Source organism: Symphalangus syndactylus, chromosome 4 (assembly GCF_028878055.3).
Source record: "Symphalangus syndactylus isolate Jambi chromosome 4, NHGRI_mSymSyn1-v2.1_pri, whole genome shotgun sequence".
NCBI lineage: Eukaryota > Metazoa > Chordata > Mammalia > Primates > Hylobatidae > Symphalangus > Symphalangus syndactylus.
This window is the reverse complement of record NC_072426.2, coordinates 95,889,635-95,910,404: the sequence shown is the minus strand read 5'-3', so window position 1 is coordinate 95,910,404 and position 20,770 is coordinate 95,889,635. Positions and strand designations below refer to the sequence as shown.

General features: G+C 42.0%; 1 protein-coding gene and 1 pseudogene across 1 annotated transcript; both read left to right on the top strand.

Annotated features, from left to right (window-relative positions):
* Positions 1-3,202: 3,202 nt before the first annotated feature.
* On the top strand, positions 3,203-19,338 carry LOC129480971 (zinc finger protein 532-like). Its single transcript, XM_055275637.2, is given in 9 exon segments — positions 3,203-3,725; positions 3,728-3,976; positions 3,979-4,465; positions 4,770-4,815; positions 4,817-6,128; positions 6,131-6,896; positions 6,898-7,005; positions 7,007-7,805; positions 19,159-19,338. Coding segments are annotated over 8 exon segments (3,762 nt in total). The 5' UTR covers positions 3,203-3,574; the 3' UTR covers positions 7,650-7,805; positions 19,159-19,338.
* LOC129480139 (E3 ubiquitin-protein ligase RBBP6-like) lies at positions 7,653-8,472 on the top strand (annotated as a pseudogene).
* Positions 19,339-20,770: the final 1,432 nt, after the last annotated feature.

The window sequence follows — 20,770 nt, the reverse complement described above, 5'->3', positions numbered from 1 at the left end:
TTTTTTTTTTTTTTTTGAGACAGTCTCACTCTGTTGCCCAGGCTGGAGTGCAGATCTCAGCTCACTGCAACCTCCACCTCCCAGGTTCAAGCAATTCTCATGCCTCAGCCTCCCAAGTAGCTGCGATTACAGGTGTGCACCACCACGGCTGGCTAATTTTTGTATTTTTAGTAGAGATGGGGTTTCACCATATTGGCCAGGCTGGTCTCAAACTCCTGATCTCAGGTGACCCACCCACCTCAGCCTCCCAAAGTGCTGGGATTACAGGCATGAACCACCGCACCCAGCCCTTCCTGCTTTTTATAAACATGTCTTGTCTATTTAGTTATGTGCACATTTAGAAAGAATAGTGGGCAGGTGTGCCCTGAGCAAGCCTCTCTTAATTTTCCTCTCCCTGTTCCTCCTGCTGCCAGGTTCTCAGTGAAGACTTAGTTAGGAAGAGTTGATGGGTGAATGATCCTAGAGAAATCTCTGTACCCTCATTTCCTGTCCTTAGCCTTTACCAGAACAGGGCTGTGAAGCTGGTGAAGGCCCTGTAGATGAGAATTGGCATATAGATGTCATTTTGTATTTGGGACTTTGGGGGATTTTAGTACATTTTGCCAGCTCATGCAAATTTGTTAAAAGTTCAGCTAGTTTCTCCTTGCATCTGCAAAAATTCCCATCTACAGTGGGTTCAATCTTCCATCCACCATACCCCTATGAGGAAAGCAGCCTTGGGTCTCACTTTCCTAGCAAGGGCTCTTTGCACTCTGGAATTTAGTTTATTTCCACTTCTTTATCCTCAGCTTGGGTTTTTAACAACTATGCTTCTGTAGCTTATCCAGCTTACTCACATTATTTCAGTGACAGCAATGATCTCTTGAAGCTTTCTATATCCTAATTGGAGGTGGCAGTCTAATATGTTTTTCAAAAAGACTTATACATTTAAAATATGAAGAGAAAAGGTGAGACATCTGTAGACTATTAGATTATCCATCCCTTTCCATATCCAGGGACCACATTTAGTGCTAACTTGACTCAGAGAAAATACCACCAGGTCATTTAGCTAGGTCTATATCCCTGCTGGGAAGGCCCAGGAAGGCTAATGCATCAAATGCCCACTGGAACAAAAACATCTTCTTTTAAAAAAATCACCTGTTTTAAAATGAAATTGGAGGAAAATGAAGCAAAAAAGAATTTACCCCCATTTCATCATACTGGATCTCTGTTATCATTTAAAATGCTCTTTATCCTCATTTCAACATATTTCTACTTCTTAGTCTGTGCTAGACTAGAACCAAATCCAGAAATCAGTTTTTCTAACAAACTTACTGAGTCTGAAGAGAGAGTTTGACTTTCTGCTCACCAACAAACTTGGGCATAGCCAGAATTCATGCTATTTCACATAAAGAAAAATAGGAGGGAAACGGCACTGACCTGAGAGGCCTTATGCAGCAACAATTCTCCTGAAGTGGGAGAGAAAGAGAATTAAAAAGATGAAACACACATCTTCTTTCCCCACAATGTTCAGTCAACTGCTCTAGGCCTTATTATGTAGAAGTGTACAATTGATAGATTCTGTAAGAAATTATCTAAAAATCTATACTTAATAGGTGTCAAATAGTCTAAAATTTTCTGGTCACAAACCCTTTTTAAAATCTGATGAAGAGTCTAAGGCAGGTAGCTTCAGTTGCAGGACACTTGAAACTCCCAGTGCCCTCCAGGGACAAATAGAACAATTAGGACTGCAAAAGGAAAACAAAAAGACATTTGTAGAGCAGGTAAGTGGTACTTAGAAGGAAGGTCTAAAAGCAATCATCTAAGCTTCCACATTAAAGACTAGAAAGATAGATTAAACTGAAAATAAATAGAAGAAAAGAATAAAATCAAGGTGAGAATAAGAATAATGAAATAGAAAATGGATAACAGTAGAGATAACCCAATTAAAGTAAAAGCTGTTTCTTTTAAAAGTATAATAAAATTGATAAACCTTTAGACTGCTCAAGAAAAAACAAAAATTACCAATATCAGAAGTTTAAAAGGAGACATAACTACAAGTCCTACGAACATTAAAATGATAGAAAGGAATAATATAAACAAACATATGCAAATACATTTATGGATATAATGAAATTATCCATTTTTTCAAAGAAGCAAATTACAAAAATGACAGAAGAGATAATCTAAGTTATACTATATCTATGAAAGAAATCAAAATCATAGTTTTAGAATGTTTTTTCACAAAGAAAACACCAACACAGATCACTTCACTGGTGAAGTTTATAAAATATTTAAGGAGAAAATAACACTAATATCATACTAACACTTTCAAAAAAGAGATGGAGAGAATATTTCCCATATCATTTTATGATGCCAGTATTATCCTGATAAGAAAAACAAAGTCATTATAAGAAAACTACAGGCTAATAGTATTTCTTATTAATATAAACCCTTAACAAAATATTAGCAAATCAAATATAGTAATATAGAAAAAGGATAATACATGTGACTTGGGGGGGAGACACTTATCCCAGAATGCAGAGTTGGTCTAACATTTGAAAAATTAGTGTAATTCGTGACATTAATAGGATAAACGAGAAAAATCATAATCTTGAGAGATGTGAAAAAACTTAACAGAAATAGGTGTTTATGACATTAAAAAAAAACAAAAAACAAACAAAAAAACTCTCATCAGGCGCGGTGGCTCACCTGTAATCCCAGCACTTTGGGAGGCCAAGGTGGGAGGATCACTTGAGCCCAGGAGTTCAAGACCAGCCTGGGTAACATAGTGAAACCCCATCTCTATAAAAAATACAAAAATTAGCTGGATGTGTTGGCACATGCCTACAGTCCCAGCTACTGGGAAGGCTGAGGTGGGAGGATCACTTGAAACCAGGAGGTGGAGGTTGCAGTGAGCCAAGATTGCACCACTGCACTCCAGCCTGGGCGACAGAGGGAAACCCTATCGCAAAACAACAACAACGACAACAAAAACTCTCATTAAAGTATTAGAGAACTTGGATTTTTCAACCTAATGACGGATATCTATTAAAAACAACAACAGGCCGACGCCGCGCGGCCTAGAGCACGGTGCGCGGGGAGGCGCGGGGCCCGGGCCGGGCGATCAACTAGGCCCGGCGGCGGCGGCGGCGGCGGCGGCGGCGGCCGCGGCGAGGCCTCTCCTCCGCACACACACACACAGACCCCGGCAGCGGGAACCCAGATGACACGCCTGTAACATGGAAGCAGCCGCCGCCGCCACCGCTCTGACGACAGCGGCAGCAGTCACAACAACAGCCGCTGGCCGCGCCGCGCTGAACAAAGGTCATCCGGGCTGCGGCCCAGACGCCAGGGCTTGACCGCCGCGAAGGCCCACCCCGGGAAGGGGGTATGTTCTGTTTTGTGCTTTTTCTTTTAGAAGCTACAAAAAGGTGTTGGAGATGCTTCTATTATGAAGGTCAAAAGGCCTGTTGACTGGGGCTGCTTTTAACCCTTTCCTATTTGCTGAGAATGCAGCCGTGTGACAGTAACTGAACATTGGTCTAAAGCCTTTCCAAAAGGTCAAGGTTCACAAGAACATCTGCTCAAATTCATGACCATGGGGGATATGAAGTCCCCAGACTTTGATGACCTCCTGGCAGCATTTGACATCCCAGATATGGTCGATCTTAAAGCAGCTATTGAGTCTGGACATGATGACCACCAAAGCCACATGAAGCAGAATGCTCACGGAGAGGACGACTCCCTGTCAAGAATGTTCACAACATCCACTCCTCCGAGGGCGGGGAGAAAGACGGCCACAACCCCACTGGCAATGGCCTACATAATGGGTTTCTCACAGCGTCCTCCCTTGACAGTTACAGTAAAGATGGAGCGAAGTCCTTGAAAGGAGACGTGCTTGCCTCTGAGGTGACACTGAAGGACTCGACGTTCAGCCAGTTTAGTCCGATCTCTAGTGCTGAAGAGTGTGGTGATGACGAGAAGATCAAGGCGGATGACCCCCTGACAAAGAGGACGTGCGATCAAGCTTCAGGTTGAACGTGTTGACAGGGTCGGCTCCCCAGCAGGACTATGATAAGCTGAAGGCATTTGGAGGGGAAAACTCCAGCAAAACTGGACTCTCTACGTCAGGCAACATGGAGAAAAACAAAGTTGTTAAGAGAGAAGCAGAAGCCAATTCTATAAACCTGAGTGTTTATGAACCTTTTAAAGTCAGAAAAGCAGAGGATAAACTGAAGGAAAACTCTGACAAGGTGCTTGAAAACAAAGTCCTGGATGGGAAGCTGAGCTCCGAGAAGAATGACACCTGCCTCCCCGGCACTGCGCCATCAAAGACAAAGTCATCCTCCAAGCTCTTGTCCTGCAGCGCTGCCATCACTGACCTCAGCGCTAAAAAGGCGGCTTCAGACTCCTGCAAAGAACCAGTGGTCAATTCGAGGGAGTCCTCCCCGTTACCAAAAGAAGTAAACGACAGCCAGGTGCGGTGGCTCATGCCTGTAATCCCAGCACTTTGAGAGGCCAAGGTGGGCGGATCACGAGGTCAGAAGTTCGAGACCAGCCTGACCAACATGGTGAAACCCTGTCTGTACTAAAAATGCAAAAATTAGCTGGGCATGGAGGTGCGCACCTTAATCCCAGCTACTCAGGAGGCCGGGGCAGAAGAATCGCTTGAACCTGGGAGGCGGAGGTTGCAGTGAGACGAGATCGTGCCACTGCACTCCAGCCTGGGTGACGGACAAGACTCTGTCTCAAAAAAAAAGAGAAGAAGAAGAAGAAGTAAATGACAGTCCGAGAGCCACCGACATGTCTCCTGAATTCCAGAATCTCATAGACAGGACCAAAAAAACCATCCCTAAAGCAACCGGATAATCCCAGAAGCATCTCAAGTGAGAATGGCAGCAAGCGTTCCCCATCCTCTCCCGCAGGGTCCACACCAGCAATCCTCAAAGTCCGCATAAAAACCGTTAAGACGTCTTCTGGGGAAATCAAGAGGACAGTGACCAGGGTATTGCCAGAAGTGGATCTTGACTCTGGGAAGAAATCTTCTGAGGAGATGGCATCCGTGATGGCCTCTGTGACATCCCTTCTGTCATCTCCAGCATCAGCTGCCATCCTTTCCTCTCCCCTCAGGGCGCCTCTCCAGTCCATGGTCATGACCAATGCAGTTTCACCTGCAGAGCTCACCCCTAAATAGGTCACAATCGAGCCTGCTTTCCTCCCAGTGTCTGCTGTGAAGACAGCAGGATCCCAAGTCATTAATTTGAAGCTCGCTAACAACACAACGGTAAAAGCCACAGTCATATCTGCTGCATCTGTCCAGAGCGCCAGCAGCGCCATCATTAAAGCCGCCAATGCCATCCAGCAGCAAACTGTCATGGTGCTGGCACCCAGCCTGGCCAACGCCAAACTCGTGCCAAAGACTGTGAACCTTGCCAACATTAACCTTTTGCCTCAGGGTGACCAGGCCACCTCTGAACTCCGCCAAGTGCTAACCAAACCTCAGCAACAAATAAAGCAGGCAATAATCAATGCAGCAGCCTCGCAACCCCCCAAAAAGGTGTCTCGAGTCCAGGTGGTGTCGTCCTTGCAGAGTTATGTGGTGGAAGCTTTCAACAAGGTGCTAAGCAGTGTCAATCCAGTCCCTGTTTACATCCCAAACCTCAGTCCTCCCACCAATGCAGGGATCACGTTACTGATGCGTAGGTACAAGTGCTTGGAGTGTGGGGACTCCTTTGCACTTGAAAAGAGGCTGACCCAGCACTACGACAGACAGAGCATGGACATCGAAGTAACATGCAACTATGGTACAAAGAACCTCATTTTTTACAACAAATGCAGCCTCCTTTCCCATGCCCGTGGGCATAAGGAGAAAGGGGTGGTAATGCAATGCTCCCACTTAATTTTAAAGCCAGTCCCAGCAGGTCAAATGATAGTTTCTCCATCAAGCAATACTTCCACTTCAACTTCCACTCTTCAGAGCCCTGTGGGAGCCGGCACACACACTGTCACAAAAATTCAGTCTGGCATAACTGGGACAGTCATATCGGCTCCTTTAAGCATTCCCATCACCCCAGCGATGCCCCTAGATGAAGACCCCTCCAAACTGTGTAAACATAGTCTAAAATGTTTGGAGTGTAATGAAGTCTTCAGGATGAGACATCACTGGCTACACATTTCCAGCAGGCTGCAGACACGAGCGGACAAAAGACTTGCACTATCTGCCAGATGCTGCTTCCTAACCAGTGCAGTTATGCATCACACCAGAGAATCCATCAGCACAAATCTCCCTACATCTGCCCTGAGTGCAGGGCCATCTGCAGGTCGGTGCACTTCCAGACCCACGTCACCAAGAACTGTCTGCACTACATGAGGAGAGTTGGTTTTCGATGTGTGCATTGCAATGTTGTGTACTCTGATGTGGCTTCTCTGAAGTCTCACATTCAAGGTTCTCACTGTGAAGTCTTCTACAAGTGTCCTATTTGTCCAATGGTGTGTAAGTCTGCCCCAAGCACACATTCCCACACCTACACACAGCATCCTGGCATCAAGATAGGAGAACCAAAAATAATATATAAGTGTTCCATGTGTGACACTGTGTTCACCCTGCAAACCTTGCTGTATTGCCACTTTGACCAACACATTGAAAACCAGAAGGTGTCTGTTTTCAAGTGTCCAGACTGTTATCTTTTATATGCACAGAAGCAACTTATGATGGACCATATCAAGTCTATGCATGGAACATTGAAAAGTATTGAAGGGCCTCCAAACTTGGGTATAAACTTGCCTTTGAGCATTAAGCCTGTAACTCAAAATTCAGCAAATCAGAACAAAAAGGACACCAAATCCATGAATGAGAAAGAGAAATTGGAAAAGAAATCTCCATCTTCTGTGAAAAAATCGATGGAAACCAAGAAAGTGTTGGGAGTGTGACTGCCTGTTCATGCAGAGAGATGTGTACATATCCCACGTGAGGAAGGAGCAAGGGAAGCAAATGAAGAAACACCCCTGCCGCCAGTGTGACAAGCTCGTCCCACAGCCTGTGCCAGCACAACTGTATCAAGCACAAAGGCATCAGGAAAGTGTACGCCTGCTCACACTGCCCAGACTCCAGACGTACCTTTACCAAACGACTGATGCTGGAGAAGCACGTCCAGCTGATGCACAGCATCAAGGATCCTGACCTGAAAGAAATGACGGACACCACCAATGAGGAGGAAACAGAAATAAAAGAAGACACCAAGGTCCCCAGTCCCAAGCGGAAGTTGGAAGAACCAGTTCTGGAGCTCAGGCCTCCCCGAGGAGCGATCACTCAACCACTGAAAAAGCTGAAAATCAATGTTTTTAAGGTTCTTAAGTGTGCCGAGTGTGGCTTCACCACCGAAAACCTGCTTCAGTTCCACGAACACATCCCTCAGCACAAATCAGATAGTTCTTCCTACCAGTGCCAGGAGTGTGGCCTCTGCTACACATCTCACGTCTCTCTGTCCAGGCATCTCTTCATTGTACACAAGTTAAAGGAACCTCAGCCAGTGTCCGAGCAAAATGGGGCTGGGGAAGATAACCAACAGGAGAACAAACCCAGCCATGAGGATGAATCCTCCGATGGCACCGTGTCAGACAGAAAGTGCAAAGTGTGCGCAAAAACTTTTGAAAAACAACAAAAATAAACTATAGCTTCTGCATCTGAACAGAAAACTAAGCTGATGGAGGAAAGAGAGTTTCTTAAAAATGGCAGAGGAGATTCCAAAAAAAGTAATTCTAGTCACTCAAGAGACCAAAAGACCTCATGATCACAAAGCCACTTATGATACTAAACACTCAAGGTAAGAGGCAAAATTTATAGATAAAAGTCTTTGTAAAGATCATGAGACACATATATTAGAAGCAAAGAACAACGAAGAGTCAAGTGGCAATAAGTTACTTGATAATCCACCAGACACACAGATTGAGAAAGAGCAAATTACTGGGCAAGTTGAGAAGAATGCTACCAACCCTAAACCCCAGTTAAGTCACTCCTTTCGAGTGTCCCCTGACTTAACTAGAGACAATGATGAAGCTGCTTTTGGGCCAGATTATAATGAAAGTGATAGTGGAAGTAATGTATCTGTAAAAGATGAGGAAACTTTAGGAAACACTTCTAAGGTCCTGAAAGATAAGATAATGGAGAAAGCAAAAGAAAGCCTGGACACAGTTGGCCAGGTAGGCATAGGAGGAGCCAGAGTCCAAGCAGAAGTCAGAGCCCTTCTGGGAGCCAGACCTGAGGCCATAGCAGCAGGGCCAGTTCCGCTGAAAGTTAGAATAGCAGGAAGAAGAAGAAAAAGTAGGAAGAGGAAAAGCACAAGAAACATTTTTTTAAAAGCGTACATGTAGGTACTGCAGGGGAATTGGAAAAAAGCCAAAAAACACAGACATAAGAAAAGGAAGTAAAGGAAGAGCAAAAGAAAAAGAGAAGGAGAAAGATAACAAAAAGTAAAATCTGTCACCATGTAAAAGGACAGATTTTTTTAATGGACTTAATGGCTAAGTCATCTGTATTCAATTTTGTTATTATGTAAAGAGGTTCAGGTCTTGTAAATAATGACATGGAAGACTCTGTGCTGCACTTAAAGTATTGCTGCTTGATTATTGGATTTTTACATCAGAGGTTGATGCAGTTTGGATATTTGTCCCCACCCCAATCTTATGTTGAAATAAAATCCTCAGTGTTGGAAGTCAGGCCTGGTGGGAGGTGTCTGGGTCATGGAGGTGGATCCCTCATAGCTTGGTGCTTTCCCTGCAAAATCTGGTTGTTTAAAGTGTATGGCACCTCCCCTACTCTCTCTTGCTTCTACTCCCACCATGTTAGACGCATGCTCCTGCTTTACCTTTCACCATGATTGTAGGCTTCCTGAGACTTCCCCAGAAGCAGATGCCAGGGCTATGCTTCCTGTACAGTCTGAAGAACTATAAGCCAATTAAACTGCTTTTCTTTACAAATTAACCAGTCTCAGGTATTTTTATAGAAATACAAGAATTGCTTAATACAGAAAATTGGTACCAAGGAGTGGGACATTGCTATGAAGATACCTGGAAATGTGGAAGCAGCTTTGGAACCAGGTAATGGGCAGAGGTTGGAAAAGTTTGGAGAGCTCAGAAGAAGAGAGAAAGATGAGAGAAAATTTGGAACTTTTTAGAGACTGGTTAAATACTTGTGACCAAAATGCTGATAGTGATATGAACAGTGAAGTCCAGGCTGATGAGGTATCAGATGGAAATGACGAACTTATTGGGAAATGGAACAAATGTCACCTTTGTTATGCCTTAGCAGAGAACTTAGCAATATTGTGTCCATGTGCTAGGGATCTATGGAAGTTTGAATTTCAAAGTGATGACCTACATTATCTGGCAGAAGAAATTTCTGAGCACCAAAGTATTTAAGAAGTGGCATGGCTGCCTCTAACAACATAAGCTCAGATGTGGGAGCAAAGGAATGACTTCAAGTTGGAAGTTATATTTAAAGAGGAAGCAGAGCATAATAGTTTGGAAATCTTTCAGTCTAGCCATGTGCCAAAGAAAGAAAAAGCTTTTTCAAGGGAAGAATCCAAGCAGGCTATGGAGTAACCACTTACTAGAGATATTTCCTTTTGGTAACAAGTATTTAACCAGTCTCTATGGAGCAACCACTTGCTAGAGATATTAACATAACTAAAAGGGAGACAAGTGTTAATATCCAAGGCAATGGGGAAAAAGCCTCCAAGGCATTTCAGAGACCTTTGAGGTAGGTGGGAATATAAACTAGTACAACCACTATGGAAAACACTGAAGATTCCTTAAAGAGCTGAAAGTAGAACTACCATTTAATTCAGCAATCCCACTACTGGCTATCTACGCAGAGGAAAAGAAATTATTATATGAAAAAGATACTTGTACACGTACAAAAGATATAGCAGCACAATTTGCAATTGTAGAAACATGGAACCAACCCAAATGCCCATCAGTCAATGAGTGGATAAAGAAACTGTGGTATATATATACAATGGAATACTACTCGGTCATAAAAAGGAATGAATTAACGGCATTCACAGTGACCTGGATGAGACTGGAGACTGTTATTCTAAGTGAAGTAACTCAGGAATGGAAAACCAAATATATGTTCTCACTCATATGTGGAAGCTAAGCTATGAGGATGCAAAGGCATAAGAAAGATACAATGTACTTTGGGGACTCAGTGGGAAAGTGTGGGAAGGGGGTAAGGGATAAAAGACCACAAATTGGGTGCAGTGTATACTGCTTGGGTGAGGGATGCACCAAAATCTCACAGATCACCACTAAAGAACTTACTCATGTAATCAAACACCACCTGTACCCCAGTAACCTATGGAAATGAAAAGATTTAATAAGAAAGAAAGAAAAAAGAAAGCAAGAGAGGAAGAAAGAAAAAGAAAAGAAAGAACAAAAGAAAGGGAAGGGAAGAAGAAACAAACAGATTGGAAAGAGGGAAGTCAAACTATTTTTGCAGAGGACACAATTATATTTGTGTGTAAAAATCCTAAGAAATACACAAAACTACTAAAATAAGAAAACTTATAAAAATTATAAATTACAAAGTCAATATCATAAATTACAAAATCAAATCAATTGATTTTTACATATTGACAATAAACTATTGGGAAATGAAGATGTAAAATATACCATTTATACAATAGCCTCACAAACATTAAAATAATTAGGACCGGATTTAACAAAATGTGGACACAAGACCTATATACAAAAAGCTGTAAGCCAGGCATGGTGACATAAGCCTATAGTCCCACCTACTTGGAAGCCTGATGAAGAAGGATAGCTTGAGTGGAGTTTGAGTCTAGCCTGGCCAACATAGCAAGACCTCATCTCTATTTAAAAGTTTTTCACACACACAAAAAATAAAATCCTGTAAAATATTGCTGAAATAAAATAAAGAAGACTTGAATAAATAGAGAGATATGCCATGTTCATGGATTGAAAGACTCAATATTGTTAAGACACCAATTTTCTCCAAATAGATCTACAGATAAAACACAATCCCATTCAAATTTCAACAAGGTTTTTTTTTTTTTTTTTTTGGTAGAAATTCACAAGCTTATTCTAAAAGCTTATGAAAATACAAAGAATCTACAATAGCCAGAACAATTTTAAAAAGAACAAAGAAGACTTATACTATCTGATTTTAAGACTTTCTATAAAGCTATAGTAATGAAGACAGTAAGGTAGACCCACAATTTCCATGAGCATGAACCCACTGCTGTACTTTATTTGCTGTAAAATGAACTTCTTGGCCAGAAGCAAGGCAGAGTGTCATACCACCATGGTGAATAAGGCATTCTTTCTGTATATGGATAATAGTTCTGGCAGGGGTATTGCAGGCAGAAAAAGCAAAGGCTGGCTGGTTCTTCCAGGGAAAGGTGCCACTGAGGGCTCAGTTGGTCTCTGCTGTTCGAAGGTTGGCCACTCAGCAATGGTGGTAGGCATTAGACTTTAGTAAGTGGACAGTCCACATCACTCTTGCCTTGGCCACTTTGAGCATGAACACTTTAGGTAGCTGAGGAAAGAGGCTGGCTGATCCAGAGGACAGATTATCTTGCCCACTGGATTATTAAAATCTTCTTCTGCTGTAATTACTCTAGGTGAGCATTCACATGGGATGCAGATATCTTCACTTTTGTGGCCAATCTGAGAGGTCTGTCCATACATTGCTTCCTCGAATGCCTTGTGACCAATTTTCCAATTGTGTCCCTTCCAAGCCCAGCCAGCTAAACCATTAGCCACTGCCCATAAATCAGTGTAGATCCATATCTCTGGTAACCTCTTCTTTCAGGGAAATAAACAATCAGGGGTACTGCTTGAAGTTATGCCCAGTAGGAGTATTTTCCTTCACTACTGTCCTTCAGGGCCACACCAGAAAGTCCTCCTGTTTAAATCTCCACACAAACAAACCAACTGTAAAAAGACATTGATGAGGCCTGGCACCGTGGCTCACACCTGTAATCCCAGCACTTTGGGAGGCCGAGGCAGGTGGATCATGAGGTCAGGAGATCAAGACCATCCTGGCTAACACAGTGAAACCCCGTCTCTACTAAAAATCCAAAAAATTAGCCGGGCATGGTGGTGGGCACCTGTAGTCCCAGCTACTCGGGAGGCTGAGGCAGGAGAATGGCATGAACCCAGGAGGCAGAGCCTGCAGTAAGCCAAGATCGCACCACTGCACTCCAGCTTGGGTGACAGACTGAGACTCCGTCTCAAAAAAAAAAAAAAAAAAAAAAAGACATTGACGAGAGATTGCAAACGGAATGTGTATTAATATTAGATCTTATTAAGACAATATTATTAATTTGTTGGATGTGATAATGAAGTTGTGGTCATGTATATTTAATCCTGATTTGCTAGAAAGATATTCTGAAGTATTTGAGGGTAAAAAGATATGATGTATGGGGATTTTCTTTAACATTCTTTCAGGCAGGGGAAAGTCAGGGAATAGATTAAGCAAGAATGGAAGAATGATAATAATTGTTAAATCTGGGAGATGGGTACATGCAAGTTCATTAAACTGTTTTGTCTATTTTTTTATCTGTTAAAATTTTCACATGATAAAAAGTCTCTTAAAAAACTGATGAAAGCTATAGGCAATCTCGTTTTATAAATCTACCTAAGAGGCTGAGTGTGGTGATTCATGCCTGTAACCCCAACACTTTGGGAGGCCGAGGTGGGCAGATCATGAAGTCAAGAGATCAAGACCATCCTGGCCAACATGGTGAAACCCCAACTCTACTAAAAATACAAAAATTAGCTGGGCGTAGTGGCGTGCACCTGTAGTCCCAGCTACTCAGGAGACTGAGGCAGGAGAATCGCTTGAACCCGGGAGGCGGAGGTTGCAGTGAGCTGAGATCATGCCACTGCACCCCAGCCTTGCAACAGAGTGAGATTCTGTCTCAAAAAATAATAATAATAATTAATAAATAAAAATAAATCTACCTAAGAATGCATTCTAAATATTATCCAGCCTCATCAGCTTATGATCTCAAAATATGGTCTTATTTCTATTTAGACCCAATTTAGAATGACTGTAAGCATTGCCCCCATCTGCCACCTCCCCAAGCAGGGGCATATTCTCATCCTCTCCATACTCCATTATTCCAAGAAGCCCACAAAGGGGTTCTGCATATTAGACCACAAACTAGGCAGAAGCTGACAGCCATCCCTATCATTTTCTATACTCTGACTCTCTAAACCCAGCTCCCATTTGTCTACATCTACTGCCTGAGAAGCCACTTAAAGAGGCTTAATCATTGCTGCTGTTGACAAAAAGAAAGACAAAGTCCTAGAAACCATTCCAAATTAAAAGACACTAAGATACAAGACAGCTAAATGCAATATGCAATCCTGAGTTGGGTTCTTGCTATGATTGAAATGTTTGTGCCCCTGCAACTCCCATCCTTACCATCAAATGTTGAAATCCTAACCCCTAAAGTGATGATATTAGAAGGTAGGGCTTTTAGGAGGTTATTAGGTCATGGAGGTAAGTTCTCATGAATGGGATCAGCACCCTTATAAAAGAGGCGGAGAGACCCCTCACCCCTTTACCATGTGAGGACACAGCAAGAAGTCACCATCTGTGAGCCAGAAAGCAAGGCCCTCGCCAGACACTGAATCTGCCAGCACCTTGCTCTTGGACTTGCCAGTGTCCAGAACTGTGAAAATTAATCTCTGTTGGTCATAAGCCACCCAGTCTATGGTATTTTGTTATAGTAGCCTGAATGAACTAAGACAGTCTTAAACTGGGGGAAAAAATGGCTATAAAGTCATGATTGAGACAACTGAAATTTCAATATGGGCTGTAGATTATAGTATATTCGTGTTAAATTTCCAAATTTGGATCATTGCATAGTGGTTATGTAAGAGAATGTCCTCACACTTAGGAAATACACACTGATGTATTAAGGAGTATAAATTATCACTGAAAATTCTCCCCCTCAACACAGCCTTTCAGCTACACAATTTCCTTCCCAATAGCGAACAAATGTTATCTCCTTCTTGGATATATCCTCACAGAGGCATTTCATGCTTTTACAAACAATACATGCCCTAACATCTGTTTTATAACAAAAGTGAGATCATTCTCTATAGTCTATTCTGCATTTCGCTTTCTTTTTTCTTTCTTTTTTTTTTTTTTTTTTTTTTTTTGAGACAGAGTCTCGCTCTGTAGCCCAGGCTGGAGTGCAGTGGTGTGGGTCTCGACTCACTGCAACCTCCGCCTCCCGAGTTCAAGCGATTCTCCTGCCTCTGCCTCCTGAGCAGCTGGGACTATAGGCGTGTGCCACCACACCCAGCTAATTTTTTGTATTTTTAGTAGAAATGGGGTTTGACCCTGTTAGCCAGGATGGTCTCAATCTCCTGACCTCGTGATCCACCCACCTCGCCCTCCCAAAGTGCTGGGATTACAGGCGTGAGCCATCACGCCCAGCCTGGCTGTCTTTCTTAATGCAATCATGCATCATTTAATGACAGGGATATGGCCTTAGGCAATTTTGTCTGTTGTTCTGTGAACATCTTAGAGTACTTACACAAACCTAGATGGAGTAACCTACTACTCACCTAGGCTATGTGGTAATGCCTACTGCTCCTACACTACAAACCTAAACATGTTAATTTACAGAACACTGTAGGTAATTGTAACAAAATGGAAAGTATTTATACATCTAAACACACCTAAACATAGAAAAAGTACAGTAACAATAGAAAAGATTAAAAATGGTATACCTGCGTAGGGCAACTCCATTATAATCTTATGGGATCACCATTATCTATGCGGTCCATCACTGACAAAAACATTTGTTAGGCAGGGCATCACTGTAATCTTGAAGATCAATCCACATCAGAACGTGAAGTGCCTCCTCATTATTTTTTACCACTACCTAGTATTCCACTGTGAGATGTACCATAACTGAAGCAGTTCCCATTCTCTGGATATTCAGCTTGTTTCCAATCTTTTGCTATCCCTTATTAACACCTGTAGAATAGCAAACATCAAGGGACCCAGGAAGATTGGGAACATAAACATATAGTAAAAGTATGACATTAATATGTCATTAATAATTTCATTAGGAATTATATTTTAAATGGCTACTAAGAAATACAATGTTTTATGTTATGAGTCAGGAAACTAGATGTGTGAAGGAATGATTGACGAGTATGAAAAACCAATAATCTGCCTGTAATCCCAGCACTTTGGGAGGCCGAGGCGGGTGGATCACGAGGTCAAGAGATCAAGACCATCCTGGCCAACTTGGTAAAACCCTCTCTCTACAAAAGTACAAAACTTAGCCAGGCATGGTGGCATGCGCCTGTAGTCCCAGCTACTCAGGAGGCTGAGGCAGGAGAATCGCTTGAACCTGGGAGGCGGAGGTTGCAGTGAGCCGAGATCGTGTCACTACACTTCACCCTGGCGACAGACCGAGACCGTCTCAAAAAAAAATAGAAGAAGAAAAACCAAGAATGATTGTGAGGAGGTCAATGTTAACAGCTCTCTGTATTAACTATTAAATAAAACTTCCTGGAAAAGCATTTGAATACCATGAGATTTTTTTCTCTTTTTTTTTTTGGAAAACTATTCCAGACAAGAAACCCAAATGACAATTAAGAGTACTAGTAAAACAATTGATGGTGGTGTTGTTATTGTGCCATTAATGAAAGTACTGACAGGAAAAGGATAGGACTTTGTGTTCATTAACAAAAGATCTAAAAAAAAATAATGTCCTATAATTAAAACAACAACAAATAAAGTTAGCTTTTACTTCACTCTGCCAAATAAGGCCATACTGGAAGAGAAAGAGGTAACTATTGACCTAAGAGTGAAGACTGGAGTATAAATGTACATATACATACCTATATATACACTGAGACTATGTATTTGGGGATTGTAGGACTCTTTTGGTTGGTAAAAGTTAATTCTGTATCACTTTTATCCTCAATATTTTTCCTTAGGTTCTTTTTATTTTATTTTATTATTATTATACTTTAAGTTTTAGGGTACATGTGCACAATGTGCAGGTTTGTTACATACATATACATGTGCCATGTTGGTTTGCTGCACCCATTAACTCGTCATTTAGCATTAGGTATATCTCCTAATGCTATCCCTCCCCCCTCCCCTCACCCCACAACAGTCCCTGGAGTGTGATGTTCCCCTTCCTGTGTCCATGTGTTCTCATTGTTCAGTTCCCACCTATGAGTGAGAACATGCGGTGTTTGGTTTTTTGTCCTTGCGATAGTTTACTGAGAATGATAATTTCCAGTTTCATCCATGTCCCTATAAAGGACATGAATTCATCATTTTTTATGGCTGCATAGTATTCCATGGTGTATATGTGCCACATTTTCTTAATTCAGTCCATAGTTGTTAGACATTTGGGTTGGTTCCAAGTCTTTGCTATTGTGAATAGTGCTGCAATAAACATACATGTGCATGTGTCTTTATAGCAGCATGATTTATAGTCCTTTGGGTATATACCCAGTAATGGGATGGCTGGGTCAAATGGTATTTCTAGTTCTAGGTCCCTGAGGAATCGCCACACTGACTTCCACAATGGTTGAACTAGTTTACAGTCCCACCAACAGTGTAAAAGTGTTCCTATTTCTCCACATCCTCTCCAGCACCTGTTGTTTCCTGACTTTTTAATGATCGCCATTCTAACTGGTGTGAGATGGTATCTCACTGTGGTTTTGATTTGCATTTCTCTGATGGCCAGTGATGATGAGAATTTTTTCATGTGTTTTTTGGCTGCATAAATGTCTTCTTTTGAGAAGTGTCTGTTCATGTCCTTTGCCCACGTTTTGATGGGGTTGTTTGTTTTTTCCTTGTAAATTTGTTTGAGTTCATTGTAGATTCTGGATATTAGCCCTTTGTCAGATGAGTAGGTTGCAAAAATTTTCTCCCATTTTGTAGGTTGCCTGTTCACTCTGATGGTAGTTTCTTTTGCTGTGCAGAAGCTCTTTAGTTTAATTAGATCCCATTTGTCAATTTTGGCTTTTGTTGCCACTGCTTTTGGTGTTTTAGACATGAAGTCCTTGCCCATGCCTATGTCCTGAATGGTAATGCCTAGGTTTTCTTCTAGGGTTTTTATGGTTTTAGGTCTAACATGTAAGTCTTTAATCTATCTTGAATTAATTTTTGTATAAGGTGTAAGGAAGGGATCCAGTTTCAGCTTTCTACATATGGCTAGCCAGTTTTCCCAGCACCATTTAATAAATAGGGAATCCTTTCCCCATTTCTTGTTTTTGTCAGGTTTGTCAAAGATCAGATAGTTGTAGATATGCGGCATTATTTCTGAGGGCTCTGTTTGGTTCCATTGATCTATATCTCTGTTTTGGTACCAGTACCATCCTGTTTTGGTTACTGTAGCCTTGTAGTATAGTTTGAAGTCAGGTAGCGTGATGCCTCCAGCTTTGTTCTTTTGGCTTAGGATTGACTTGGCGATGCGGGCTCTTTTTTGGTTCCATATGAACTTTAAAGTAGTTTTTTCCAATTCTGTGAAGAAAGTCATTGGTAGCTTGATGGGGATGGCATTGAATCTATAAATTACCTTGGGCAGTATGGCCATTTTCACAATATTGATTCTTCCAACCCATGAACATGGAATGTTCTTCCATTTGTTTGTATCCTCTTTTATTTCATTGAGCAGTGGTTTGTAGTTCTCCTTGAAGAGGTCCTTCACATCCCTTGTAAGTTGGATTCCTAGGTATTTTTTTCTCTTTGAAGCAATTGTGAATGGGAGTTCACTCATGATTTGGCCCTCTGTTTGTCTGTGATTGGTGTACAAGAATGCTTGTGATTTTTGTACATTGATTTTGTATCCTGAGACTTTGCTGAAGTTGCTTATCAGCTTAAGGAGATTTTGGGCTGAGACAATGGGGTTTTCTAGATATACAATCATGTCATCTGCAAACAGGGACAATTTGACTTCCTCTTTTCCTAATTGAATACCCTTTATTTCCTTCTCCTGCCTAATTGCCCTGGCCAGAACTTCCAACACTTTGCTGAATAGGAGTGGTGAGAGAGGGCATCCCTGTCTTGTGCCAGTTTTCAAAGGGAATGCTTCCAGTTTTGGCCCATTCAGTATGATATTGGCTGTGGGTTTGTCATAGATAGCTCTTATTATTTTGAGATATGTCCCATCAATATCTAATTTATTGAGAGTTTTTAGCATGAAGGGTTGTTGAATTTTGTCAAAGGCCTTTTCTGCATCTATTGAGATAATCATGTGGTTTTTGTCTTTGGTTCTGTTTATATGCTGGATTACATTTATTGATTTGCGTATATTGAACCAGCCCTGCATTCCAGGGATGAAGCCCACTTGATCATGGTGGATACGCTTTTTGATGTGCTGCTGGATTCGGTTTGCCAGTATTTTATTGAGGATTTTTGCAGCAATGTTCATCAAGGATATTGGTCTAAAATTCTCTTTTTTGTTCTGTCTCTGCCCGGCTTTGGTATCAGGATGATGCTGGCCTCATAAAATGAGTTAGGGAGGATTCCCTCTTTTTCTATTGATTGGAATAGTTTCAGAAGGAATGGTACCAGTTCCTCCTTTTACCTCTGGTAGAATTCGGCTGTGAATCCATCAGGTCCTGGACTCTTTTTGGTTGGTAAGCTATTGATTATTGCCACAATTTCAGAGCCTGTTATTGGTCTATTCAGAGATTCAACTTCTTCCTGGCTTAGTCTTGGGAGGGTGTATGTGTCCAGGAATTTATCCATTTCTTCTAGATTTTCTAGTTTATTTGCATAGAGGTGTTTGTAGTATTCTCTGATGGTAGTTTGTATTTCCGTGGGATCAGCGGTGATATCCCCTTTATCATTTTTTATTGCATCTATTTGATTCTTCTCTCTTTTCTTCTTTATTAGTCTTGCTAGCGGTCTATCAATTTTGTTGATCTTTTAAAAAAACCAGCTCCTGGATTCATTAATTTTTGGAAGGGTTTTTTGTGTCTCTATTTCCTTCAGTTCTGCTCTGCTTTTAGTTATTTCTTGCCTTCTGCTAGCTTTCCTTAGGTTCTTGAATTTCAAAAGATAGTAACTTAATTTGACATACACTTAGACAATATCCCAAGAGCCCAAAACCACATAGGCAACTTATCCTGGCCTAAAATCCTCTCTTCTTCCAGGAATCAGAGTCCAGTAACTGTCCTCTGCCAGCAGACTCAGCACTTTCTCTTCTATTACAATGGCCTTTTGTGGATTTTCACTCCTCGGACTAGACAGTTGGACCTTTGAAGGTCGGATCCATATCTTAATGATCCAGCTGCACAGAATGTATTCGAGCAAGCGTGGTGTCAGCTCCTACTCTCCAGAAGCAGCCAGCACAGGCTCTGTCCAGTGTCCACTGTACAGGGCCAGCAGTGATACTGGTGCAAGTTGCAGCATTTATGCCAGCAACGATGGCATTAATGTCTTCACTGAAGCAGTTCTAGCCTGTGATTTTGGATGCTGGGCTTGAGCATGAAGCCACCAAGCTTAACTTTCCAATCTTATTGGTCAGAATAGGCTAGGTCATCCCATGAAACAAATAAATCTCAACATTTCAGCAGTTTTGCTTTCCAATCACACGCAGGTGGATGTGGGTTGGACAGCTGGTCTGGGCAGTGTGTCTCCAGGCAGCGACTCGTGCCCTGGGCTGTTCCTAGTGTGGTTCCAGCATCACAGTTCCTTCTCTTTCACAGAACCATGAGAGCCAAGGATATGGCAAGAAATTTTAGGGACAGGCCTGGAAACACTATGCATTAATTTCCGCTTATGCTCCATTGGCCTAACTGAAAGGCAGGCTGAGAAACCTCATCTTCCTATGTGCTTAGGAAGTAGAAATGGGACTGGGGAGGATCCAGCCAGGGTTTATCCTCCAAGAAATTTTATTCTTCCAATTTTGGTATGTGGTATATGTGAGCACTCTCTCAGAGATTTTATGAGCCACCTCTTATCCTTTCAGAGGTTCATTTTCTGATGACCCCAGCCAAGATTGGTTTTTATTATCTGCAACTAATGTCCTTGACTGATAGAAAGATGGGAGGTTCAATAGAATGTACTGTTCAGGAGCACATACCTGCACTCAAACTCCAGGCTTTTGCTTTACTAAACTTCACACTTTTGGCAAGTGACCGGGCATCATCTTCCATAAAGTGCAGAGAATAATAGCATCTACCCTATGAAGTTGTTGTGGGGATAGAGTAAGTTAATGCGAGGAAAGTGCCTAGCACAGCTGGCCTGCAGTAAGTGCTCAGTAAATGGTATCCATTATTTATCCTCCCAAGGTATCCAGCCTTCAGAGGCTTCCTGGAGGAGGTACTCACAAAGATATGAATGATTGTAGAGGACTGGACAGAAGAATGGGTCTTATAGGAAAATGAGCTTCTCCAGGCATGATAGATGTGTTATCTTTGTTTGGGGTTTTTAGAGTTTGTTTTAGAGACCGGGTCTCACTCCATCACCCAGGCTGGAGTGCAATGGTGTGATCATAGCTCACTGCAGCCTCAAAATCCAGGGTTCAAGTGATCCTCCAACCTCAGCTTCCCAAGTAGCTAGGACTATAGGCACACAGCACTATGGTCACCCAGCTGATTTAGATGTGTTATTTTTTAATTAATGGGTGTTGAGCACTGAAGAAAGAGCCCTCCAGTGTTTGAGTATTCCCATCATGTGCTCAAGGGAACCTCCTTGCCTGGGTCCCATTTATCTTCTCCTTTGAAAGTCAGATTTGGGGGAGTTTGACTCATGGACAAGGTC